At 42.5% G+C, this 27,267-nt stretch overlaps 1 protein-coding gene across 1 annotated transcript; it reads right to left on the reverse strand.

Moving 5' to 3' along the window:
• LOC103184141 (HMG box domain containing 3) lies at window positions 1–27,267 on the reverse strand. The gene is given in 23 exon segments (XM_007902012.2): window positions 1–548; window positions 1,273–1,367; window positions 1,370–1,481; window positions 2,393–2,515; window positions 5,199–5,332; window positions 6,107–6,326; window positions 6,879–7,063; window positions 9,644–9,775; window positions 10,151–10,278; window positions 10,610–10,908; window positions 11,396–11,548; window positions 12,104–12,208; window positions 12,952–13,046; window positions 13,292–13,393; window positions 13,653–13,780; window positions 14,483–14,829; window positions 15,666–15,725; window positions 16,467–16,613; window positions 18,158–18,247; window positions 18,753–19,385; window positions 20,312–20,486; window positions 22,643–22,793; window positions 27,201–27,267. Coding segments are annotated over 22 exon segments (4,059 nt in total). The 5' UTR covers window positions 22,792–22,793; window positions 27,201–27,267; the 3' UTR covers window positions 1–101.

Below are 27,267 nucleotides of genomic sequence, written 5' to 3' on the forward strand. Positions count from 1 at the left end.
GACGCAAATAATTTTTTTTTAATTAAATAGAAGTAGTGAATAAATACATTACTTGACAGATCATTTTCCTTAATTGCTCCGAGCGAACGAGAAGCGGCGGGCTACGCCAGCTCCTCGGTCTCGCTCTCCGTGTTCAGGTGCGCTATCCCCAGTCTGTACAAACTATCCCGTATGATCACTTCTCCAGGCTGGCAGCTCTGCAGCACTTCGTTGATTTGTTGGTTCACGATGTCTCTGCTGGTGAGAAAATCCACCAGCCGGTTGTATAAATAGTAATACGTAGCGTTTTCGAACTGAATTGCCTTTTGCCGCACAGAGTTCACCTTGCTGTGGGGAAGGGCGTCCAGGACGTCGCTGTACGAATCCAGTTCGCTGCAGAGGGTGGCGGAATGGTGCCTCGCGATGCTGTCCCTCTCTGTGACCTGGGCCGTGCTGCGGTGCACGATTCTTCGGGCCGAGGACTTGGTGATGGGGTGTTGGAGGCTGTTCTCCAGCAAAGACGCGTCCATTATGTAATGCTGCTCCAGCAGCTCCGGGCAGGAAACGAGCTGCAAACAGAGGCATGGCTTTAAACCCGCTTTACGCTGCTTACAATTACCTGGGCGCTCTGGGACCCTGCCCTGCTTGAGGGGCGCTGCATAAATGCAAGTCGTCGTTGTTGTTTTCCTATTACTTTCTATAAAGAGCAACACAACAACAACTTCTCAAGAGCACCAGGCGTGGAGTAAAGCACGTCATCTTTCAAGTCTATTGTTGGGCAAGTTTCCTTACTCCATACTGGCAGTGTTTGCCTAGCAGTAAGTAGGAACCTGGTTGTTAGTCGATTGGAAGATCACTTTTCCGGGGGGTTAATAATTCCATCAATTTTTAAAAATAAATAAATAATAAATCGGTCACTTCAAATCACGGCTGTTTGTGGGGACGCTGCTGTGCGCAATTGGCTGCCGCGCTTTGCCCACAACATATACAGTCTAGTATTGTGAAGCACTTTGAGACGCCTCGAAGATGTGGTACAGCGCTCTATCAAATGCAAAGACTAATATTATTAAGTCAGTCTATTATTAACACTGTCTAACCCACTGGTGACCAACCCACGGCCCGCGAGTGCCATCGAGGAGTGGCCCACCGAATATTTGCGCCAGTCTGGGCGAGTCTGTTTTCAATCAGTGTTTTGTTACCAGTAGCTACTGAGTGAGGGGAGATGTTTATGGTGTGGCCATCGATCAAGAAAAGGTCGACCAAAAAAGGTTGGCCACCACCGATTGATCTAACCTTTGGTGGCTCCAGCGGGTCCGAGAAGCAGCCTTGTTTGTGCTCCCACATTTGTCTGGTGAGTTCCGGGTAACGCACATCGGCGTTTAATGCACCTGTGGTGCCATCTCCACCACGTAGATGGGAGGCCAGTGACGCGAGGATACCAGAAGGTCAATGTGGTCACGGGCGGATTCTCCTCTCACAAGGTACTTTGAGCCACACAGAACCTGGGTACAAAACAGCAAAAAAAAAGGAATTTTATTCGTGTACACATTTTGAACCAACTTGCGTTTATGCAGCACCCCTCACGCAGGGTCGTGTTCCAGAGAGCTTACGTACTGTGCTGTATGCACTGAAACAAAACTGTAAATCAACGGCTTGTATCGAGGCAATTATTCTTCCTGCTACGTCGGAGCTCCCACTTAAACTGACAGTTAAAAACTCTTAAATGGCGAGGTTTTTGTGAACAGGTTCCTTGAAAGCTCAACTGTACAAAATACAGAGAAGGTTTCTAATCAATTATAATTAATTTATGCCCTTTCTTTTTAATCATGGCATTCTTCAACAGAGGGCACTGTCCATTTTTCCTCCCTGTGAAGAACTACTGTTCTATCTCTGCTCGTCATCACATTAAGATAACCTTCGTGGAAATCTGGTATTAAGTGGGTAGAAAAGTCTGGGCCTTTTGCTTTGATGTAGTCTGTTGACTGATGGTCATTAGCTCAGAATCAGGGATTAATTAGCTGTTCAGCGTTTAGGAAATAAATAGACAAGTGGATGGTGGAAAAAATGAGCTAAGGCATTGGGTAATCAGATAGGCACTGTGGGAATCAGTGAAATGTTCTGCAGCAATTAAATTACACAGACAACATAGATTTGGAAATTCTCTCCAGCTAAATTCCTCTGCTCTGCAAAACATAGCAAACAAGAGGCCAAAGATGTTGGTCTCCAATTCACAGAAATGTAAACTTTTAGAAGGCTCAAGTTCTGATCAGTTAGTTTTCACGGAATGAATCAAGCAGATGACTAACATCAAGGTCATCTGCAGCATACACCTGTTAAACTAAACAATCTAGATATTCCTTATGACCACTTAATAATAAAAACAGGATTATTCGCTTTCAAAATCAGAACTTACTTGATGCAGGCAGGATTTATAGACTTTTCCCCCAGTCACATCACACAAAGGCGTTCTGCATTCCAAAGGCGATCCCTCCAGCACAGAGGAATACAAGGCAAGTAACGAAGAATGCAAGTGTTCCTGCAAAACACGGCAACAGGCAAATGTGACAAAAAGCTAAGCAGCTGATCTCTTTAAGGTTGCAAATTAGGGCACTACAATTGACTTCAGTGATCCTGGGATAGGGAACCAAAAGAAACACATCTTCCATCACTATCCAGTGAGCCTTGCTTCAAAGTTTGCGTGTGTGTGTGTGTGTGAGAAGAAATTTGGGCTAATCTGTAATGCTCCTCAGCCAAACATCCTGCAGATACTCAGATGTAGGCTCACACATCCCTTGCACAAGGTACCAGAAGGAATCTAACATTCATTGAATGATGTCCAAGGTTATGTTAGGGCAGGATTTTGAGGAGGGTGTGTTGTTTGTAAAAAGAAAAGCTGATCTGATTGTCAGCTGTTTACTTTGGCGTCGAGACTAAATATACTCAAGGAGACCATTTTAAGAAGCAAACCAAACTGCATATGCCTTTTTAAGACTTCAGATTGACATGCGCTGAAATCAAGAAGTGTTTTGGTGATTGTAACCACAGCTGGAAGAAGATCCAAGTTTGCATATACAACTGTGTGCGAGAGAGAGAGAGAGAGAGAGAGAGATCGCCCAAGAAGGAGAAAGAGACAGTTAGTTACAGAGCCAAGTAAGCAATAGAAAATGAAGCTGTAACTGATAATATCGTCAGTAAATGGTAGAATACAAATAATGTAACAGTAACTGAAAATGAAGAAAAATTAAGAATAGAGACACTGATGCAGATCTCATTGCAACATAATTCTATCGAGAAGGATCTGAATTGACATAATACATTTATTATTGGCATTTGTGTTCTACGATCACTTAACACTCTTGTCTCGCCAACAAGCTTGGTCTTGCTAATATCTGTTTGGCGCCTTAAGTATCAATTCGTTGTACCAACGAATTCTGATATTGCAGAATCTCTCAAATTTAACACCACTGTGAACATAAATGAATACATACTGTACGCATCCACATTTAGATTTTTTGGACAGAGACAAAGTTTCTGGTATTATCATTGCTTTTTCACCGATGGAATGTGTACAATGGACCTCTTTCCAGACGGTTCAATGTCAAAATTAACAATTTCTGAGTGTTTTGGCAGTCGCTGCTGGGCAGATGTTAAAGTGCTGGCTGGGTTTCAAGGCAGAAAATTCGGGTTCAGTGCACTGGAACAGAACCAATCAGACAACAACCCATCTTAATTCTCCGAAATCATCAGAAAGAATCATTTAAACTGCTTGAGAGCCAAAGTCAAAGAGGTCTAAACATGAAAATCATTTGATAGCTGTTTATCTCTGCATTGGGGGGAAGCCATTGTATCTATATACATATATATACACACACAAGATTTTGGCATTCTTGAAAATTGTGGTTCATCGTGAGCAGCCTTCTATAGTTCTGAACATGAAATAATAATCTTAAACAGGCTGCAATCTTAAATCTCTCTGCGTCCTAAAAAGTTTTCTGAAACCTTTCTAAACTTCTCTACCTGACCAGCCACAAGGGTACTTAGTTTAACACCTCATGGCGAATGATGACATTCTACTGCATTGCAATACAATATTTGCCCTTGATGACAGGATCAAATTCCTGACGGGTAGCTTGAACCCACATACCTTCTGGGTGACAGGCAAGAATGCTACCAAGTAAGCCAAGCTAGTAATCTGGAAATGAAAGTTAATAATATAATTCATTTCACTAAACACTCTATTTTATTGCTGCCCGATAAACCAAAAGCATATTTTTTTCCCATTTGCAGGTAACAAAACTCTCTGTGAAAGAGAAATGGGATTTAGTCCAAAATTCTTTTTCGGATAATAATATTTACACAGCCAAAAATTCATACATTATATCTGAGTTACTTATAAGCAATGCCAGGGAGAGAGCATTTATTACTGGGATCACCTCCCAAGCAACAAAATCACAACCTGCCTGCCTCACAGGTGTGAACACACTATTCCTGTCACGCCTGTAGCTTATATTTCTTTGACGTGCGTTACATTTCTCCAGAGCTCTGAGCGATTGCACTGCTGGAGCGTTCCGAACTTGCAGTCTGTCTCCTGGTTTCCAGCTGCCTTGATCCATTCTTCTGTGACCTTCCTTTATTTTGTTTCTGTACACACAGCGGCAGTCAGCACAGGAAGGTCTTGCGTTAGTAAACTCCTGGTTTCTAAACCAGGATCTTTACGCGGGGAAAAAAAAGCAACCCTTGACAACGTTGTGAACAAATACCTTAGGATACTCCCAGTTTAAAAAACAATGGGAGAGCGAATTTATAAATGTACATTTTTTTTGGTGCATTTTATAATTATGCAGAATGTTTGGTTATTTATTGCATTAATTGTACTATTGTTCTAACTGAAATATCCCTTCCGACAATTACTAAAAATGCTAGGGATAGAAGTATGAACACCACTCAGTCTTTTGCAGGATTTGGGTTAGAGTACAAAACGTAGCATGTTCTTTACTGCAACAAATCAGCCAGTTAGGAAGCCGACTTGCTCCAGTATTTCCATAACATGGGACTGAAGTCTGGTCTCAGTTGAAACTTCAAAATGTATTTGCACAGATTCCCAACTCACCCCGGACGGGCGCGATGCGTCTGGGGCACAAAAACGGTCACGCCGGATTCTGAAAGAGCCAAACTGTTTTTTCTCATTCCTACGTTCTGTCCGGACACAGACTAGTTACCTTGGTGTCGCCGGGATGAATTGGAATGTCACACGAAATGAGCAGATTAGTTAGCTCTTCTTCGCTGTAGGAGTCCAGTTGCTCAGCTTTGAAAACCCCGTCATGCAGCAGCCTCACCAGTGTCCTTGGATTTCCTGTTAAAAGTTCGGATGTTCCAAGGTTAGTTACGTTGAGGTGAAATATCCACACTCAGGAGAACTCTCACAAACTGCTGCGAATTTTATAAAACTAAAAAGGTCAGGATACAAATCCCTTTTGTGAATGGATATATACAGTACAGTAGAACCCAGTATATAAATACTAATTTGGTGACTCAATCCACGTTTCGCCCACAAAATACACAGTCTATTCACTTTACAGTATATTCTGTGAAGCACTTTGACGTCGCGACGGTGTGATGGTGCGCTACATCAAATGCAAGGATTATTATTATTATAATAAAGGAGGTAGCTGGGGTGGGTCCTTAAAAATCCCAACTGCTTTTTAATGGGTGTTACTGTTTCTGCATCGTAATGTGACCGATCACTTGAATGGTGGTGGCATTTTCCTGCTCGTCAAAGAATGGCCAACTTGTGGGACATCAGTTTGCCATCAATATCGCTTCCTGCACTGTGCACAGTGAGCATGTGCAGAGCGCAGAAAGTGACATGGACTTGACCTAGAAGATGGCCAACTTTTAGGACTGGCCATTTTGTGCATCCAAGCCATTTTAAGCAAACCAGTGATATATAAGGGGCTGCTCATAACAAAGCTGTTGTATAATTTTTTTCCCTGTTGATCTCCAGATTCCGGATCCACAGATACACAGTGTGTGAGAGCACTTTACTCCCCGTCTATTGTGGGAAGCTTAAAGGTGATAATGATTAATGGAGAAATGGATTAATTACAGTAAAGTCGCAGTCTCTCACCAGCAGCCCTCTGCGGATGCGGGTTTTTATCCTTCTCGCTGTTAACCACCACCGATCCTCTCAAGAGTGGTGGGATGAATGGAGCAATTATGGAAGCATCGAATTTTGTGATAGGAATGCTGGATGGAAACGCAGCTTGCTCTATGGCTTCGTTCTCCATCGTGGACCAGAAATCCTCAGCGTTCACTTCGTCGGAGGTGAGGAAATCTGGCCATGTAAACTGGGGAGTGTAATAGACCCGGTTAGGAAACAGCAGATCATCAAGTGGAAAGGAAGCATGTCAAGGCTGGATCATAGATAGCACACAGATTGACTTTCATTATTTGGGGAAAGTGTAGAGATGATTTAAGGTTTGCCTGCCATTCCACTCCTCTCCTCTGTCACCCACATCTCCCCTCTTTCCCTCTCCCCAATAGAGAAAAGAGAAATAAAGATAATATATTACCTTCTAAGAACAGGAAAACCCCATTCGTCCCATGAAGTCAACCTTCTCTCCCCCCCCCCATTTTGATTTGTCACACCTGTGTGCCCACTTTAGCCCTCAGTCTCTTCTCTCTCCGGGAATGCATCCAATCATCTCTCGAATGGATTTACACTGTCATGCTTCAACAATAATTGCTAAGCCACTAACTCCCTTCAAGCAAAATAGGGTCCACCCAAGCACATCAATAGCTCGGTTTATAGGGTATAAAGAGAATGATTTAGGATTATTCCCCTCACGTTATTTCCACACAATTTAAGATTCAGAATGATCTTGGCGGGTCAAACGCACCTCAACGTTTTTCAGTGCAAGAACATTTGCAGGGTTGCTCTGCGCTATCTCCAGCTTGGGCACTACGCCGCAGATCCCACAAATCATATCATTGTAGTCACGGATGGTGAGACATTCGAACGCCCAATACCCGTTGCACAGCAGCTCCTGAAGCTGGTTCAGCTGCTCCTCCGACATCGTTTTCTCTGGAAAATAAATTGTTCCGCGTGTGAAACTGCATCCTCAACGCTTCACATTCCGCTTCCGATCTCACGAGTTCTCCCAGAACTTCGGATTCTAACGTGCCAATTCCCAGCAAGGCATCGACAACAACTTGCATTTTTATAACGCCCTTCACATAGGGTAAAGTCCCGGAGCGCTTACCTTGGGACGCTGTAATGTGGTAGAGACATAGGATCACATTTTCTTCAATTCACCGTTAAAAATGACATTCTCTCAGTTAACGTTTCTCAAAAAAAAATTAAATAAAGGGCATTTTTCTCCCCCCCAAAAGATAAATGTTACATAAAATCCTGTGATAGCTTAGGGGTAAAATAAGATGAATGCATCACTTGGGCAGGTCATCAAGGCAACAAGACTTGGACTGTTTTTTCACAACTGAAACTATAAACTGGTGAACAAGTCCAACTCAGCATCTACTCATTCATAACCTTTTAGTGATAAAACTGTCCATTTATCAGACACACTAAAATGTTGTAACCCAGTGAAAGGATTAAATTCAGTGGTCTAATAAGGATTGATTTCAGTAATACAGTTACCATTAAAACGTGATGGGGACATAATATTCAAACCTTCACAGTAGACATGCAAGCTCACGTCCTGCTACCTCTGTTAGGTCATGTATGAAAGCATTTCAACACTCTGAATTCCTGTTCTGTAACTTCAAACCAGCGTTAATTCTAATGTGATTAAGAGATTAAATCTCAGGTGGAAAGAAAAACAAATCGAGGAATTGAAAAATCAAATCATTGTTTTTTCTTTTTAAAAAATTTAAAAATTCTTGTGGACAGAAATACATAAACAGAGGTGGGGTGGGTGGGAGGGGAATCATCAAGATCATTCCAGATTGTCTACAGTACAGGAGCACCATCCACCAGGATTAATCTAAAATGGAATAAAACTGTCAAACTAGGGGTCAATACAATGTCATTTTAATGCTAAAATCTCTCAAGGTTTCTAGAAGTGAATCAGGAATGACAAGAGTTCATTGGAATCCCACATTGAACATATGTTTGAGATGTTCCTGGGTTATGGCAATGCAAGTTGTTGTCTGGCATGGTTTAGACCTATAAACTGAATTCCTAACCTCAGCTGTGCCGTCAGGGGAGCCAAGTGCTTGTGCACAAGGAACGAGGGAAATAATAAAAATAGAACACGCACACGGGCACATACATCAACGGTCATTCTGCCTGAACTCCTTTCGTAGAACCTTCTGAGAAGTTGATCTCTTGGCTCACTCCTGTCCTTTATCTGTATTATCTGTTCCATCTCCCCAAAGCCAGTCCGAAATGGGCCCTTGATTGCCTTTCCCACCCACACATTAACTAAAATAAGTGTTTCCAGGTTACCTATCGCTTTGAAGCTGGAAGAACACGGTCATAAAAGCTGCTGGCATAGTTTCATACCAGTGCTAACCCTAAGCCGGATAAAATGTCTTGGTTGAGCAGAAAGTATCCCATACCCGCCCAACTTCCGTGCCCCTTTAAGAGCTGAAATAAAAATAACTCTGACAAGCTAGATTGCTGTTGCAGAAAATTTGGATCTCTCGCTTCATAAACATGTTTGGAGCCACATTATAAATGCTCATCCTATAATAATAATAATCCTTGCATTTGATATAGCGCTTTTCACGTCGGGAGGACGTCCCAAAGCGCTTCACAGAACACACTGTAAAGTGAATTGACTGTATATTTGTGGGCGAATGCGGCAGCCAATTGCGCACAGCAATGTCCCACAAACAGTCGTAGATTGAAAATGACCAATTTGTTATTGTTTTTGGTTTTGGAGGATTATTATTAGGCTCTGTGTGGAGTAAGGAAACTTGCCCAAGGTTTCGCCCTCTGCCTGGAATTGAACTCAGGTCTCTCGCTCGCAAAGCGAGTGCTCCAACCACTGAGCTACAGGACTCCAAATCCTAGCCGGGATTCTAAATACTTTTCAGATTGTCATTTCCGAAGACGGGTGCAGCTCTCCCAACTTATTCACCCCAGCCCTTTGCACACAAATTCAATTCACTCGAGAGGTCTCGAAGCTACAACATTTCTGGCGACACGTTTTTATTCCTCGCCAACATTAGTTACTCCAATCCATCAGAATCTGATTCTTGCTCCCGTCCACATCGCTTTTGACAGCGCAATGCTTTTCACCCGTTCACAGGACTTTCAGGTTCCGAGCCCTTCCATTATACTATCCAGTTCCGAAGCTCAGGCGTGTAAAAAGATCGCACAACAAAAAGCAAAGCATCCCAAAGAGTCATGATCACGAACTGCAAAAAAAACCACACAGCGACGGCATATAGCCCAAGGACTTGCGGAATAAAATTGAAATTCCACAGTATCAAATTACTGCCACAGGATAATTTATGTAGCTTACAAGGGGTCTCTAGTGGCAGAAGCAAGGCAGTGTCCCTCGAACATCGCAACAGTAAACCATGTTGAAGAGACAAAGTCAAGTCCTACCACCTGGTCACAATTTATTGGGAGCCGCCTTTGAACGCCACGACGAAGACTAGTTGAGGCAAGCTGCACAAAAAACATTAAATCTACCTGTGATTTTTTGGACAGACTCTAATATGGCGCTGGTTACATCCCTTGGATCTTCTCCAAGCTTGATATGACTTCTTATTTTGAATAGCAAGTCCATGCTGACCAAAAGCTTGTTGCCAATATTAAATAAACCTGAGATGGCAAATGAATAATAAGAACATCTTTAAAATATCAGTCATAATAATTATAATAATACTTGCATTTGATGTAGCGCCTTATCACGTCTTCTGAGACGTCTCAAAGGGCTTCACAGAATATACTATGAAGCGAATTGACTGTGTATTTTACGGGCGATAAATTGGTAGCATCAGAATATTTTTTTTAAAATTAGAATTATTTAGGAATATGTAATGATAATCTTAGAACAAAATGCATTAAACATAAAGTAACCTGGGTTGAGCGGTGGTGTGCATAACTAAACAAGTTCGGTATTTGACCCAAATCCAGAAAAGTAACCAACCGGTAATGCAAGATTATAATAGTGTAATGAAGGGTTATATCTCTTACCTGAGTTTATGTCAGTGAAGTTATGAAGTGCGAGACACTGAGGATTCAGACACATTTTCGTCTGAACTAAAACTACCTGAAACTGGCTTTCGGTCAACAACCAGCACTCCTCGGGGGCAAAAACTGAACTGGGGTAAAAATCAGTACATCAGTAATTCAGGCCAAATTCCAGTGCCGACATTTTACCGCGTTAAGTGATAAACCCCAGAGTTTCAGCCCAAACCGCTCAGATTTTCACAGCTCATTTTTTTGATTTTCCCCCCTTCCTTATTGTTTCACGTTTAAAGTTGAGTCATTTTTTTCTTTTACAACAGCTACCCAGTTGCTATGTTGTTAGAAACATTTCGATGGATCCTTCCTTCCCACAACATAAGAAGTAAAGCCGCGCAACTTGATACACAGCGTTAAAATCAGGTGTAAAAATGGGAGTAGTCAACAAGTTAAGTTGATGCAACTTACTTGCATTCATCTTTGAACAAAGGGTTGTCACACAGGCCACACACGGTGGCTGTAGACTCGAAGTAATTAGGCCAGGAATTCTGTTCGAGAGTTATCGTCTCGTTGACTGTGGACAAAATCAGCTGTGAGCTGTTAAGTTCCTGAATTAGACTGAAAATTTCATGAAGTTCAGCCTCGTTCTCGGGGATCTGAACAGTCCTCCTGAGCAGCAGCAGTGTGGTCTGACGTTGTAAGTCCTTTTGGGCCTGAGTTAATGGTTCATCTGGGTTCACCGCACCCGAGGAAAGTGCATCGTTTATCTGAAATTAAAATAAATGGTTTTCTCGGTAATCAGCCTCTTGTGTAATTTGCTTCCAGATTACGACGCTCAAGAAGATTTTCACAGCAACTGGCCACCAAAAAACCAACAACAAACCGCATCTAGAGAGCGCCCCTCATGCAGGTTAGCGCCCCAGAGCACCAAGCACTCGACAGCTTGCAACAACAACAATTTGCAGATATACGGGACCTTTCAATGACATGTTCTTAAAAGGAACAATCACATTTTGGGAGAGATGAAGATGCAGGACATCGCCACAGAACAGAGGGGAAATTTAAACAGAGGTGGCCAGCAGTGCCGAAGACCAAGTCACCTATCCTCCCTCTCTCCTGCGGAGCATCGCGTCGAAGAGATTTTTAGAATATTTTAAGAACACTCTCCATAATATGCTTGCAAATGCATTCTTCAAGCAAGCTGGTACCTGCTGTTAAGAGCACTGTTCGACATATCCTACAAGTAGTACTTACAACGGGCTTTGATGGCTTTATATCGTGTTTGTCTCTTGCAAAGTCATAGCCGCATTTCGGACAAATTCCTGGTTTATATCGATTCATGTAAACATACGTACACCTTGGATTTTTACACCTTCCTTTACCTCTGCAGGTTGCCAAACCCAGATCCTTAAGAATAATAAAATAAGAGAATATTCATCAACAAAACAGTCATCCTGCATCTGAACCACATGTTCAACTATGGAAGTCTTAACAGTTATGGAATACTACTAGAATTTCTACAAAGGAGATAATAATAATAATAATCATAGCATTTGATGTATCATTCTGATATATATTTTGATATATCATTGCCTTATCATGCCGTTGAGACGTCCCAAAGCGCTTCACAGAATATATTCTAAAGTCAAATATTTTGAGATGCAAGTTAAAAGTGAGAAACGTGCCATACCACTGATAAGAAGTGGTACAAATGCCCTGTAGCCCAGGAGACCCAAGCAAGGAGGAGGAGAGAAAAGAACTTAAGAAAATCCATCCTCCTAAAAACAATGAGCATAATTGTCCCCCAAAACGTATCGCGTGCAAAAATACGCTCCATTTCAAACTCGGCTTACGTTTGTGGAAGAACGAATGGGAGCTGAAAAAAGGAAGCAACGTACACAAATAGGATATTTCTGCTGAAACTACAATCACGTTTTACAGCCGGTGTGTAGCTGTACTTACAAAAGTGCTCCCTTTGTTGTTTTTTGGTGGAGTCAGGCAGATGCTCCTGATGGAGACTGCACTAGGCTGAGATGCTCCTTTGTCTAGGGCAGGTGCTAGTTCAGTCTAGAAGCAAAACAAAACACAACTTCTAGCAACAACAAGCGACAAATTACGATTTTGTACAGTGCCCTTCACGTCAGAACGTCCCAAAGTGCGACTAGCAGCGTGGTAATGAAAGGTGGGTGCCCAGCGGAGGGCTGGATCCTTAGTGGCAACTGATGTTTCAGTCATTTCTGATTCTGCCAGAGCAATTGCTAGCTTTTATTTGTGTGTGTGAAATAATAATAATAATAATCCTTGCATTTGATATGGCGCCATATCACGTCTTCGAGGCGTTTCAAAGTGCTTCACAGAATATACTGTGAAGCAGATTGACTGTATATTTTGTGGGAGAAACGCAGCAGCCAATTGTGCACAGCAACGTCCCCACAAACAGTCACAGATTGAGTGACCAAATTATTATCATTATTTTTAAAACAAAATTTTGGAGGGATTGTTACCCCCAGAAAGCGATTCAACAATCAACTAAAACTGAATTCCTACTCACTGCGAAGCAGTCTGTATGGCTAAATGTCGCCCAATCCTAGTTTCGACAGTCAGTATTACTGATAAACAGTGCCACTTTTAAACCAAGTTACAGTATCTAAAGTGCCTGTAAGTTTGTTTTAAACTGTACAACTTTTGTCGAATTTGTAGATAAGATTTCTCCCCTCCGTCCCCCACTGTCCACACAGTGACCGATTTACATGATCCGTTTTGCCATAATGTAGAATACTCGCCTGCTCTTCCCCATTTGTATGGCTCACCCGTAAAACCGAATGCCCTAATTGCTTTAAGGTGCTGGGTTTCAGGCCTGTCGGGGGAGGGGAGCTCATCATGCTCCTTGCAGTGGAACTTCTGGCTAAAAAAGAATGGTGATTTTTTAGCACATTTTCACAACTATAACTCTGTAAGACTCTTCCTCCACTTAGTCGGGTCACTCATTAGATAGATGCCATCTGAGGCCTGTGTATAGAACTAATTCAGGCACACCACAACGTTGGCTAGTTGACTCGTTCACCAGAGCACTCCTGAACGATTCGTTACAGCAAATATAATTATCTTTTATTGCTGGAAACTTTACACCAACTTTAAAATAGTTCGTACCTGGAACTCCGTTGCTGGCTGAAGCCATTGGGGAGTCCGTTGTATCTGCTTGATTGACAGGCACAGTGACCACTTGAATATAGGCGACTTCAGACTGCGGCACTATAAATATATATATATATATATATATATAAGGGGACAAGACAATAGATAACCAGGTTAGAAACTCAATGCAAATTCCTTTAGGAAGTACATGGCATTAAAGGGGATCTGTTTGGTTTTAGTTTGTGAGATTTCCTGCCTTATTCCCCTGCCCCACAATAGCATTCATCCTTTGAGAGGCACAAGAGTTGAGAGAAATACTTGAGACAACTACAGGCAAGTTAAGATTGACCGAGTACTTAAAGAGAGCAGAGCGTACCTGTATTAGACGGAGCTGCAGGCAGAATAACTCGTGGACGTGAGCGGGCAGTGCCGGTCGATATGAATGCTTTCGCTCGCACTCTGGCTTTATTTCTTCCTCGCCCTGGCAAACTTTGCTTAGACGAACTGCAGCGGTGAACACCACAAAATACTCAGTGAAAACGTGGCGTTCTTAAACATAGTGCTCCAGCAAACATTTTGGATCAGCTGATTCACTTTCATTTCTGAAAAACACCGCCCTAACATCTATCCCATGCTGGTTAGCAACCTATATTTCAGCAGCACTGTAAATTATGGGGTGTGGAGGGTAGGGGAGGGAGGTGGTAGCAAAATTAATCTTCAGAGTTCTGAAGTGATTTGCTGAAGAGAGATATCGCCTACAAAATATACAGTCAATTCACTTTACAATCTATTCTGTGAAAAACTTTGAGACGTCTCAATGACGTGATAAGGCTCTATATCAAATACAAGGACTATTATATTATAGAGTTGATGCAAAATGAGCCATCATTTCTTCACAGTACTTGTTACCTAAATCTCTATGTTCTAATAATCCTTATGACTTTGTTGAGACGACTCAAAGTACTTCGCAGAATATACTGTAAAGTGAATTGACTGTATGTTTTGTGAGCGAAATGCGGCAGCCAATTGCACACAGCACAGCAGTGTTCCACAAACAGTCGTAGATTAAGTGACTTACGTTATATTTTTTATCTTTTATTTTTTTGGAAGGGATTATTACCCCCGGAAAGCACTCCACTAATCGAATAAAGCCTGGGTTCCGAATTACCGCTAGGTAAACAGGTCTTTACTTGACAAAAGACTGACCTTGGTGCCAGTCTTGTGATCTTAACTCCATTGGCGTTACGGACACAACTGGCTCCTGGCGTTTTCTGGTTTTCTTGCTCCTTTGTGGCATCTCCAGGCTGTTCGTCCTCCTCACATTCCCCAGTATGTGCTGTATTACTCAGCTGAATTGGTTGTGTCCGTTTCTCAGTCTCACCCACTGCAGCAGGTTCACTGGCCTTAACACTCAATGTTCGTTGCCAGCTGGTCTGTAATGATTTTTGTTCCTTCTGATCTTCTGAAGCTACATTCAGAAGCTGGGATACAGCCTGTGAGCTTTCCAAACTGGACTGAACGGTCTCCTTTGTGCTTACAGTTTCATCTGTTCCCTGTTCATTGAAAGAAGGAATCAACAATGAGAACTCAATACACAAACTATAATAACTGCACTTTGATATAGTGCCGTGTCACTGGGTCTCAAAGCACTCCAGATGATTTTACTGTAAAGTAACTGTGCATTTTGAGTTAGGCATATGTATAAATACATAAATAAATCCGGCCGGGATATTGACTAGATGAAGACTAGTAGTGACTAGTTAAACTAGTTAAACCAGAGAAAAGTTTACGGTTCATTTGTTTGCTTCCAGTCTGCTGGAACTTCTCCAGCGGTGACTGACTTGACTTGCTCATAAAATGTGTCAGCACTTCCCAAATATCATACCTTATCTCTCTAAGTATCCAATAGTTGGTAAGTTACATTATGTGAAGCCAAATAAATCCATCTGCACAGTTACAACCTCTCACCATGAGACTAAAGTGTGGAGAAGAAACGGATTACTTATTGATTGTGATCACGATTTTCTGTTAATTAGATCTTTTGAAAAGACATAGAAAGATTCCAAACAGCTAGAATTGTAAAAACATTTTCGTTCCTTTAGTCACAAATCCTGCGAATGAATAACATATTCAGTTCACCAAGTTCTCCGATTCAACTTTATATCTTTTCATCGTCAAGAGATTTATACAGGAACATTGTTGACGCGCTGCCAAAGAGTCATACCACAATGCTGGAAACTGAATTTAAAAAAACGCACTCAGTCGCCAGAGTTACAAGAACAACAAATTGATGTTTCCTATAAAGAGCCTCAGCAGGTTTGCAGCAATCCAGGATTTGAAACAGGAATAGGGTCATGACCACCGCACAGATGTCAGCGTTAGGACCCACCTTGTGTTGTTTCTCCTGTTTACATTCCACATGGACTTTCAGCATTTGCAGTTCCTTGCCCTGTTGTAAAATTGCCAAAAAGAAATGTTAGATTCGGTGCAAGGACAGATGGGATTTCTTACACTGACACTGAACCTTGAACAAGCTGCCTGGCTTTCGTCTTCTCTTATGACAAGGGTGTTTAAAGGGAGGGAAAAAATACTACAGAACAGACGGCGGTGTGGGTGAATCTTGTCCTCACAAGGTGCCCTTCCAATCACGCTTGTGCCTTTGCAGACCAACCATTCAAAGAGAATATTCCAAAAAAATGCACAGAAAATTTTAATGCACTAAAAATATAAGTGATAGATGCAACAACAACAACAACAAATTGCATTTATACAATGCCTTTCTTGTCGGGAGAACTGGAGGGTGAAGGGTTTGCATCCAAGCTGGAATTAAGAAGGGTGGAGGGCAAGGGGGAATGAGAGGTTGACTGATGGCACAGTCAAAGAAGAAAGATCTTGACAGAGGCAAGTGAGGGGCGAGGCGAACGGTGGGATGGAGCTTCAGATGGTGGGGGCAGGAAGGCTGAAGGTCAGACTGTAAAAACCCAGCTATTCTCCGTTCCGCAACTTGATTGGATTTGAACCTTGATGAATAGTTTCCTGGCATTCCAGCATGACTGGGGGCTCAGGCTCATGTTCTTACTATAGTCATTTTTATTTCTCAGTTACTCCCGATGCCCTTGCAATGGAGGTGACGATACTTAATCATGTCAGTAAACTGAGAGGCCACACCTCAACTTCTTTACCAAATTACCTTTGGAATCCATTTGCCTCCCAGCCACTTCCCACAAGCTGGACACTGGGGGGGTTTGTGTCTCGTCACGTAAGTAAACTGACACTTTGGGTTCGGGCAGCTACCTCGTCCTCTGCGTGTGTAGGTTGTCTTCTGAGCAAAGATGGACTGCGGAGTGAACAGGGTTTTAAACACAATATTAATTCGCCGCAAAGCAGATCAACTGCATTCGAAGAGGATGCAAATATTTCAGAGAAAATATCAGAAATCAAAAGACGGGATACAAACACTGTATCCCGTGCCAGAGTGTGGCCGCACAGAGTCATGCTATCAAACCAAGCGATACTGACCAAAACACAATACAACAACAGCAACTCGCATTTACATAGGGTCCTTCACCCAGTGTAGCATCCCGGAGCGCTTAATATCCCACAATAATAATAATAAATAATAATAATAATCCTTGCATTTGATATAGCGCTTTTCACGTCTTCTCGATGTCTCAAAGTGCTTCATAGAATAGATTGTAAAGTGAATTGACCGTATATTTGTGGGCGAAACCCGGCAGCCAATTGCGCACAGCAGTATGCCACTAACAGTCATGGATTACCTCAACATGACAATATAGGGGGATGGGAGGAATATAAAAAGTACTGTAAGAACTCTCTCTCGACAAGTTTCACGTCTGGTAAAGTATTATTTTCATTATCAATAAGTAAATCAACAAATAACAAATAATCATTGGCATTCAAATTTACAAGTTAAGTTAAATTAATGCCGATCAAATTGACCAAAAAGAAACCTAGAAAAAGTAGGAAGGTAAATCTTTAAAAAGTTGAACTGGTAAATTTAAATAGTTGACCCCCCCCGATGCAATGCTTTTCTCAGTGTTCAAATGTCGTTGAGTGTGTGGATAAATAATGAGTGGCAGATATGCAATTCTTGCTTGTGAACCATGAAATTGTTTGGTTAGATATGACTGGGATTTATTTCACTGGCTGATAGGAATCCTGCTTCTTCTGCTATTTATAGAACTGTGTCATTTGCCGTTGACAATATTTATGAATAATCTTGGGAATGGAAGTAGGATTTAAACCTATTCTCTCTGGGCAGGGAGGGAGAATAAAAATCTAGAATATTAAAATAATAAGGGAAATCAATACCGAGGAGACATCTTGTGCCAAATCTTAATTAGATGTCCAAGATTGCATACTGTGAATTTAAAAAGCATCTCTGTGAAGAGCAGCTAAATTTATGCTTATACATTTGTACATTTGTACCTTAACTGATGGATTCACAGGCTCAACTGAAGTAGTCAAAGGGAATTGAACACGGTTTAGATTCGGCATCATTTAGAAAGAGTTTGGGGGTAGTTTAAAGTTGAAAAGGGGTCAGATTGTCCTGGAAAGAGAGCTTGAAGATATGCCGAGTGGCCTATTTTATCCCTACATTTTCTTGTGTTCCGAGTCTGGACTAATTGCGGTTAGCTGACCTTAGCTTTCACTCATGCTTGAAACCCATCTCAAGACCCTCCTCTTCGACCATGCCTTCGATCACCCTCCTTCCCCCTCTGCCCTCCACGATCCCGACCCCTAGCTTGTGTCCGAAACACTGTCTGTCCAGTGCCTTGCGACATCCTCCCAACGTGAAAGGCGCTATACAAATGTAACTTTGTTGTTGGTGATGCTCTTGTCGGTCGGACTTTTACTAACCTTTTTCGCTGGAGTTGCAGGAGATTGCTCATTAGCCAGTGGCAACATTAAGAACTGGGGGGTAGATGTTGCACCATTTTCACGCGATTCCTAATGAAGAAAAGCCATTCACTACACTGAGAAAGGCATACAAGTGACTGCAACACAGTATATAGCAACCCACAGCGTTCAGCTGCTTCAAATTCAAAAGGAAACGAGATTGGGCTACGGATTAGCTGACCACAAATAATCCCATGTAGTGAAATAATGGCTATTTTTAAAGCCTGTGTTCTCGTCACAGGTAAAACGTTCAAATATTTTGAAGGACCGACTGTCTACCAGAATTAAACAATGATCCGGTGCTCTGCGTGTGCCACATGCGTTACAAGCGAGAGGATCCATAAGAATTGCCCAATTAGTTCAGTCATGACGAGCCTGGCAATAGCACTTTGTGTTCCCACAGGAGCAGAGAGGAAAGCGAACAGGAGTGTGGGCGGGGGAAATTAGGGCAAAGGGAAAAAACATAACAGCAGAAGATAATATAATCTTTGTCTCAGTTATTAACCTGATTATACTATACTTTGGAGATGTTGAACACAAGTTCACAGACTCCTACCTGGGTGCTATTGAAACTAATAGCCTGTCCTATACCATTATGAGAGATGAGGTTTCCTGTTGTTTTGCTCATTTGATTTGATAAAACGGCTAACACGGGATTAGTCTCTACACTCTGTTGGTTAGTACAACTGCTTATACGGTCTGAGATGTCTCCGCTTGCGTTTAGCAAAGTCCCTTCAATGACAACGCAAGGGGATTCATAGGAATGAGTTAGTTCCAAAGACATCGCGTCGGTGGCAAGTTCTCCAGAACCCTTATCTGCACTGGGAAATTGGGACAGCATCTCCGAAGCAACAATCTCCTGCATCGTTTCCGAATGGATGAAAGCAGAGGTTTCATCTGCAATTCCATCGATTGCAATACTCTCCTCGGTCGTGCCAATAAGACGGGAGTCTGTAAGGGTGCCACTAACTGTGAATAGTGTCTGCATGGCATCGTGTGTAAGAGCGTGGCAGACGGTGCTTCCGTCACTTCCCCTTGGTGTCGAAGATAAGGTGAGATGCTGACCAGTTCCATCTCCAGATAGGTTAGAAGTAGGAATTATAATATAGCTGGAGCGTGGAAGAATTTTACGGAATCCTGGAATGTCCGTAGGGGGAGCGCTTGTGGACGTACTGATTAGTTTATGAGTCTGCAAGAGAGAGAGAGAGAGAAAATACAAGTTGAATGGATGTAACTTTATCCAACAAATTGGTCAAATCCAAATACTGTACGCAGTAAATTTTAAAAAAAGGGCAAAGGCTCAGGGTGTGCTCCAAGCTAGAAGCTGCACTACTGGCAATGGCAGACTTTTAAGGCCAATAGATAAACGCCGGCGTACTTAAGAAGTGATTGATTACAAGGCAGTTATCTACTTGGGTTCTGATGACCTTGAATTCCGAGAGCAAACCAAGTGATTTATCCCGGTCATCTCAACCCTTTAGATGAGATTATAGCCTTAAACTCATTCCAGTCTGCTTTAATGTGTACTGTTCATTTTAATGAGGGTTCATTTGGTTCTGTTTTTTTTGTCAACAGTGGCTCTCAACAGTGTCAAGTGCAAGAGCTTGACATCCAAAGCTCCCTGCGATGATACGCCACCCAAGCATAATGTGAAAAATCCTACCTGGAAATCATTTATAACCACAACGTGACACAGCATTACTGGTGATGAGCCAAGTAATGTTTAATCGCTTCAATTTAGTCTAGCTCGTAATATTGAAAATGGATAGTTCCAAGTTAAAAATCAAATATCATTAAGTTAAAAATAAGTCTATTTCATATCCATTCATTTGGTTGCAACAGTGGGGGGGTGAAAATGGCAAAACTATTTTGATATCTTTCCCAATGAAAGCATCTTAGCTGGGAGACACTGACTTAGAGAAGTAATTGAAGCACAGGTTTGACAAAAGGATCTGGGACATTTTAGTCCGTAAGGGCAAAATTTTCACACTAGGAAATGCCACATTGTGATACGATTCTCAATGAAAGGCTCCTGTCAAATATCTTGAAGCATTGAGAAGATTTTTTTGGGGGGAGGGGGGGAAAACCACATAAATTATAATTAAAAGGTCTTACAGGATCGATGCCTTCTTTTTCCAGTTTTGCTTTCTCCAAGTAAATACTCTTTTCAGCAACACTGAGGCGTCTCCAGCTTTCACTGATCTTCTTGTTTATCTCTGACCGTGGCAAGTTAGGAAAGTCCTGCTGCACCTTCAAGTGAGTATCATAATAGTACAATAGGTATGCTGGCCTGAAACACAGACAGCATGTTAAAACATCTTATCGAAATTTGCTGATACAAAATCGGAGGGCACGGCAACCTGCAATGAGGTTCGTGAGAAATTGGAGAAGGATATCGATCGATTAACTGGCAAATAGGTGGCAATCCAGTTCAAACTGGAGAACGATAAGTACATTTTGGCAAAGTGTATAGGGTCAGGAAAAACAGGTTAAATAGTGAGGTTTTAAATGGAGTAGACAAACAGAGGATCTTGCTATGCAGATATGTCACGAAGAGTGGCCACAAAGTTAACTGAGGCAATAAAAAATGGGAAATTAAATTCTTGGTTTATATTCAGAGGAATAAATTACAAAGCAATGTGCGAACAGTGAATTTTATAAGGCCACAGCTCATGTATTGTGTACTTGCGACTTCCCGCTGTTGCTGAGAAACGGTGACATGAAGGGTCGTTATAAAAGGTTGTAATAGGGTAAGTAGCAATAGATTATTTCCACTGGTTGGCAAAAAGAGCCCAATGTTAAGACAGATCGCAAAGAGAGTTAAGGGAAAATTAGACAAATACTCTTTACCAAAAGGGTTGATGGAATGTGGAATTCTCTGCCCATAAACTGTAGCTGATGTACACACAGTGCATTAATTATTTTGATGGTGAAATAAATGATTAAGAGAAAGATATGAATCGCATGGCGTGAGGGAGAGTGGGATTACATGGGTTGGCTCACATGGAGAGAAAAACAGGGCAGACTCAATGGGCTGAATGGTTTGCATCTGCGCTGCAACATTCCAAGATCTTTTAATTTCTTAGTAAACACGGCATTTTGGTGCCAAAGAGGTCAATGGGATCATATGGAAAATTTAATTAGGACTCTATCCAAATACACACCCTAACAAAACGGTCAAGTTTGAAGGGACATAAACTAAAGGATTATTAATATCAGGATAATTCAAAAAGTATTTTATTTCGGGACCAATATTACTTGTAGCATAATCCCTCATTCTTTAAATTCAATTGTCATTTTGTGGCCGTGAACCAAACTGATGAAATTTAGCCACAAAACCAACCACAAAAACTAGGTTTAGGTTTGGAACTCCATTCACCTCTCCCTTTAAACCCCACTTTAAGACCTTTAATTTCAATTGCGCTTTCGGTCACCTTTTCCCTCGCCCCCAACCAAGCCTCCACTCCTCACATTTTCAGCGCCTTGGGACGTCCTCCTGACGTGAAAGCCGCTATACAAATATAATTTGTTGTTGTAGCTCGGGCTCCTAATCAACTGTATGAATCGTTTTTGAGACGTTCTCCTGACCTGAAAGCGCGATATACATGTAGATCGTTTTTGTTACAGGTTTTGAGCTACGGCACAGCAAGTACTGTACTATGTGGGTCAGGTAATAAAACAAAAAATGTGGAAAATGCAGTTCTATCGTCACATGAAAGGAATGATCGGTTAAGAATCTTGATTTTATTTCAGGTGTGACCCTTCATCAGAACTACTGTATTGGAGTTCTAATTTCTGGCCTTTCTGTTTTTATTACAGTTATAAGGAGCATTTTGTCCCCCTTAATAAGAGTCTTAATTCTTGTTATTGGACATAAAATGTCACTTTTACAGGCAATGGAACATTTTGCAGACTGATCACATACACGATAACGTGAGTGGGAAGTGTAAATTTTTCCAGTACTTTCCAAAGTCACACTTTGGCAGCAGCATGCTCGACAGACTCCAAGGGCAAATTGCCAACATCGCTGATCCACAGCCTTATTCCTCTAGAAATCTGCGCCACTCCTTCAATAGATTTTCAGAGTTAGGAGGCAACGGTACGATGTGTGGAGGTTTTGCCATCTTCTTAGGTCCAGCATGCATCTGTCAGAGGATAGGAACTAACTTGATAACAGTCTTCAAGTTGATCAAAGTTATGATAGGGTAAATAGGAATAGGAATTGTTGGGGTGTGTAATCCCTCCATTCATTGCTCAGCTGTTAAGCAATGCTTAAATCAAAGTGACGTCATTGAGCGGAGGAAAATTTTGACCCTGGCCTGGTCTAAAGTTGATAATAAATTTTACCTGTTACTTTTTTACTTGAATGTAAGCGATGTTCCCCCCACCCTCCATTTAAAGCTACCTCCCAAATCAGGCATTCAAGGACGATGTAAGTGTATTCACCTGGGCTTTTTGCCTTTTTTGCTACCGTCCTCACTTTGATCTTTCCATTTCTTTTTCTTTTTGCGCGGAAAACTTCTTGTGCAGCTGTAACAGCCTTCAATTTCTTCTGTCACCAGTGTTATCTCTGCTCCATCATATTGAGGGTCCATACCTGATAGACAAGGAGAAGAGATTAAAAACATTTCCTCCCTCCAGAAGAAACTTCAACCTACAGGATAGTAATTTAGGCACAAAGCGTTGCTATTGTTTTATAAACTGCGAGGGCAACGCTGAGGCAATTTGTGAACATCTGAACCACTATATGTTGTAGGCTCCAACCCACTTCAACAAAAATACCAATTCATACAGTATAATACGTACAAGTTGTTATTCCTGCACTTACAGGAGATGGGAAGCAGGGGCAAGCATTTTCAGTGTAAAGTATTTTCAACTAGCTTTTTTTTCTTTAAAACAAAGGTATTTCAACCCTGAAAGGAGATGCAGTATTTGCAAAGCACTCTTAATATTTTTTTCCAGGACCACACAAACCAGTTATGTGTCCAAGCACATGAGGCTTTCCTCAGCTATAAAACGTATTAAAAAATCACCTCTAGAGTGTTCAGTCAGAGTGGCATTTTACCGCCTCAGATAATAGATGCTTCCTCCTTCCTCAAAGGAATAGCTTCATCCTTTTGTCACCATTTTCACTTCAGTTTGTTTCTTCCTGTAAATTGATTACAGACGAAGAAGCAGGAACTGAAAGAACACAATGAACTTTTTCTTTATAACTATACCCGTCACATCTCCTCTATCATGCTCAATGCTTCATAACAGATCACTTGCATTTGTTTCAGAAAGATAATCATTTATATATATATATACACGATATATACTTTTGTAGAGCACAAATAATTAATAAGTAATAAATGCCTGGCAATGAGTTTAAAGTGGCAGAAGCAGCGCTCAAACCTTGTTCTTGTGCCTTATGAAATGAGAGCTGCTTGATTAAATTACTAACTTATAAATGCTAGTGATCTGTTATCAAATGGTTACGAGTTGAAGTGAGTAGGATTTGTGAGTGGCTGTGGACCGGTTATGCTTCTGCACTGCAGACAGAAGTAGACAGCAAGTCAGAGCGACTACCAAGGTCAAGGAATCACGCTCCTCAAATGTCCATATTAACTTTCAATACATTAGACACGCCAGCAGCTCCCTCCAAACCCAAACAATACAGTCTTTTTCAGAGCGTGTACTACAGCAAAGGTACCAATACTGTGATATACGGCTACGACCATTGCTACTCCGTTTTCTCTATTGCTCTGAGATAGTATGTGCTGAAGGGGGAATACGCAGCGCAAGAAAGAAATCCTTAAATAGCGCAGAGGGCCTGGAGAGGGGGAAAAAAAAACGTGAATTCAAAAATTCAACTTCACATATTTTCAATACTTTCGACATCTGCTTACAATCTCAAATATAGTTTCTTGCTTAGCATCTACCACATCAAAACACTTTAATAAAACTGTATATCAGATGTTTATGAACAACTGACAGAAAATGCTTACATATAGCAGTCTGTTATAATAGTACAGCACAAAATTACATTCGTACAGTGCCTTTCAAGTTGGGAGGATGTTCCAAGGTGCTGGACAGTCAGGGATTTGGAGCAGTGGTGTTGGGATCCGGGAGGGGTGGAGGGCAGGGAGTGCGGCCGAAGGCACGGTCGAAGACAACAACAACAAACTTGCATTTATATAGCGTCTTTCACGTCGGGAGAACGTCCCAGGGAAGAGGAGCATTCAGACATCCCTTGAAGGTGGCAAGGGATAATTATAATTACTGAGAAGTACATAAACCAGGAAAATCTCATCCTCAGGTTTCTTAAGTTAGCCAGGATTCAGTGTCCTATGGCTATAAAGGAGAAGGTTTGGGGAGTCCAAGAGTTTCTGCTCCAGATCTTGACCCTGACGATGTGTGGCATGTGCAGGAATGGTATAGCTCTACTGCCCTCTATGGAGTACAGAGAAATGGGAGAGGAAGGAAGAAGCGAGCAGCTACAAACTCCCACTAGGAGCGACTAAGATTTGCTATCATCACCCTGCAGTGCATTCTGCCTCAGCTGAGCAAACACATTGCCAGCCTCTAGACAAGCCAAGGACTAAGAGAAAAATGGTGGCTCCAGTTTGTCACCGCAAGCTAATATTTTGCTCACAAAATACACAGTCAAGATATTACAAAATATATTTACAACATATTCTGTGAAGTGCTTTGAGACATCTCAACGATAATTATTATTAAGAGTATTCTGACCTCTCCAGTCTGCCGGTCATGATCCATGCAGGGCTGCCCATCTTTTGGAGAATAAATAGTATATCTGAGGAAAGAAAAGATCTGGTGTAAAAAAATCACTCTCCTCGTCCATTCAACATCTCTATATTTTAATGATGGATTGATAAAGAACAGTCTGTATTGACAAGAGAAACACTGCTGTCTCTGTGGCGTAACGAAACTTACCTTTTGCCAAACTTGACTTTCTTCCTTTCTTTTAGAATCAGAAACTGCCACTTGACGAACGAGTCATAAAAAGGATTGGCATCCGTGGTGATGAAGGAACGACGCCAATCAACCTGTAAACAGTGCACATGACCTACAATTAAACTCCCAACAATCTGATCTCAAAATGGATAAACCATCAAACCTTTGTGAATGCAACAAGAGTGAAAACACCTGATCATTGTATATCTTGTACATCAGCTGGAACCTTTCCTCCCCTTCTAAAACTCCCAGATCCTTGATTCCAATGTATGCATAGAATCTTGTTGATATTGCATGCAGATTCTGTCGTCAGCGCCTCCGCACCTCAGGCGCTGACACCATCAGCATCCAAGGCTGCACTCTCCACCTCTCAAAGCCATCAGGAACCTCGGCGTTCTGTTCGACCCTGAGCTGTCCTTTCTCCCTCATATCCGCCCCACAACTGGCACCGCCTTCCATCACCTCCGGAACATCGCCAGACTACGGCACTACCTCACCCCTCACGCTGCTGAAGCTCTGGTCCACGCTTTTGTCACCTCAAGGCCGGACTATGGGAACTCTCTCCTCGCCGGCCTTCCCGCCACCTCCCTCCACACTGCAGGTCATTCAGAACTCTGCAGCTCGTGTACTGTCCCGCACCAGACACCGCGACCACATCACTCCCACCCTCACCCTCGCCCTCACCCTCGCTCGCCTCCACTGGCTCCCCATCCCCCAGAGGATCGAATTCAAGATCCTCATCCTCACCTACAAGGCCATTCACGGCCTCGCTCCCTCCTACCTCTCTGACCTACTATCCCCCTACCTACCTGCCCGTACCCTCCGTTCCTCTGGCTCCGGTCTGCTCCACATCCCCCGCTCCAACCGCCCAACCATCGGTGGCCTTCAGCCTCTCAGCCCCGAGGCTCTGGAACTCCATCCCCAGTGCCTTCGCCGCCTCCTCCCTTTCCTCCTTCAAGGCCGGTCTCAAGACCTTTCTCTTTGACCGTGCCTTCAGCTCCACTCTCGACTCTCTACCCCCTCCTCGCTCCCTCCCTTCCCTCCCCTCACCCTGACCATTTCCCCCAATGCTCGGATCCCGACCCAACTGTCCAGCGCCTCGGGACATCTTCCCGACGTGAAAGGCACTCTATAAATAAAATCTTGTCGTTGTTGTTATGTATCTATGTGTATATAAATGTCTCCCTGTGTGGTGTGTGGGTGTCTCTCACTCGGTGATCTGTCACTATGTGGATGTGTGTATTTTATATACATAATATATATATATCAGTGAATGTGTATCTCTTCTCTCTCTCTGTATGTGTGTCTCTCTCTGTATCACTGTGTGTGTGTGTCTGTGTATCACTATGTGTGTCAGTATATCACTGTGTGTGTCAGTGTATCACTGTGTGTGTGTGTCTCTGTATCACTGTGTGTGTGTGTCTCTGTATCACTGTGTGTGTCTCTGTATCACTGTCTGTGTCTCTGTATCACTGTCTGTGTGTATCTGTGTGTGTGTCACTGTATATCACTGTGTGTGTCTCTGTATCACTGTCTGTGTGTATCTGTGTGTGTGTCACTGTATATCACTGTGTGTGTCTCTGTATCACTGTATGTGTGTGTCAGTGTATCACTGTATGTGTGTGTCAGTGTATCACTGTCTGTGTGTATCTGTGTATGTGTCACTGTATATCTCTGTGTGTGTGTGTCACTGTGTGTGTATCTGTGTGTGTGTCTCTGTATATCACTGTGTGTCTGTGTCACTGTGTGTGTGTATCTGTGTGTGTGTCACTGTGTGTCTGTGTGTCTGTGTCACTGGGTGTGTGTATGTATGTCACTGTGTCTCTGTATCACTGTGTCTGTGTCTCTGGTGTCTCAGTGGCCGGTGACCAATGAGCTGCGGGTTTACAGGCCGGTGCCCCCCTCCCCGAGGAGGGAGAGAGGGGGAGTGGGGGGGGAGCACCGGCCGCTCTCTCTCTCTCTCTCTCTCGCGCGCGCCGCCGGGTCCCTGACCACAAATCACACACACACACACCGAGAGACACGCGCGGGCCCCGGGAGCTCTCACCGTGTGGCTCAGGCGCCGAGAGATCCACTCAGCCTCACCGACCTCTCAGGTCCCGCTACAAGATGGC

The sequence above is a fragment of the Callorhinchus milii genome, unplaced genomic scaffold (genome assembly GCF_018977255.1).
Source record: "Callorhinchus milii isolate IMCB2004 unplaced genomic scaffold, IMCB_Cmil_1.0 Scaffold13, whole genome shotgun sequence".
Taxonomy (NCBI): domain Eukaryota; kingdom Metazoa; phylum Chordata; class Chondrichthyes; order Chimaeriformes; family Callorhinchidae; genus Callorhinchus; species Callorhinchus milii.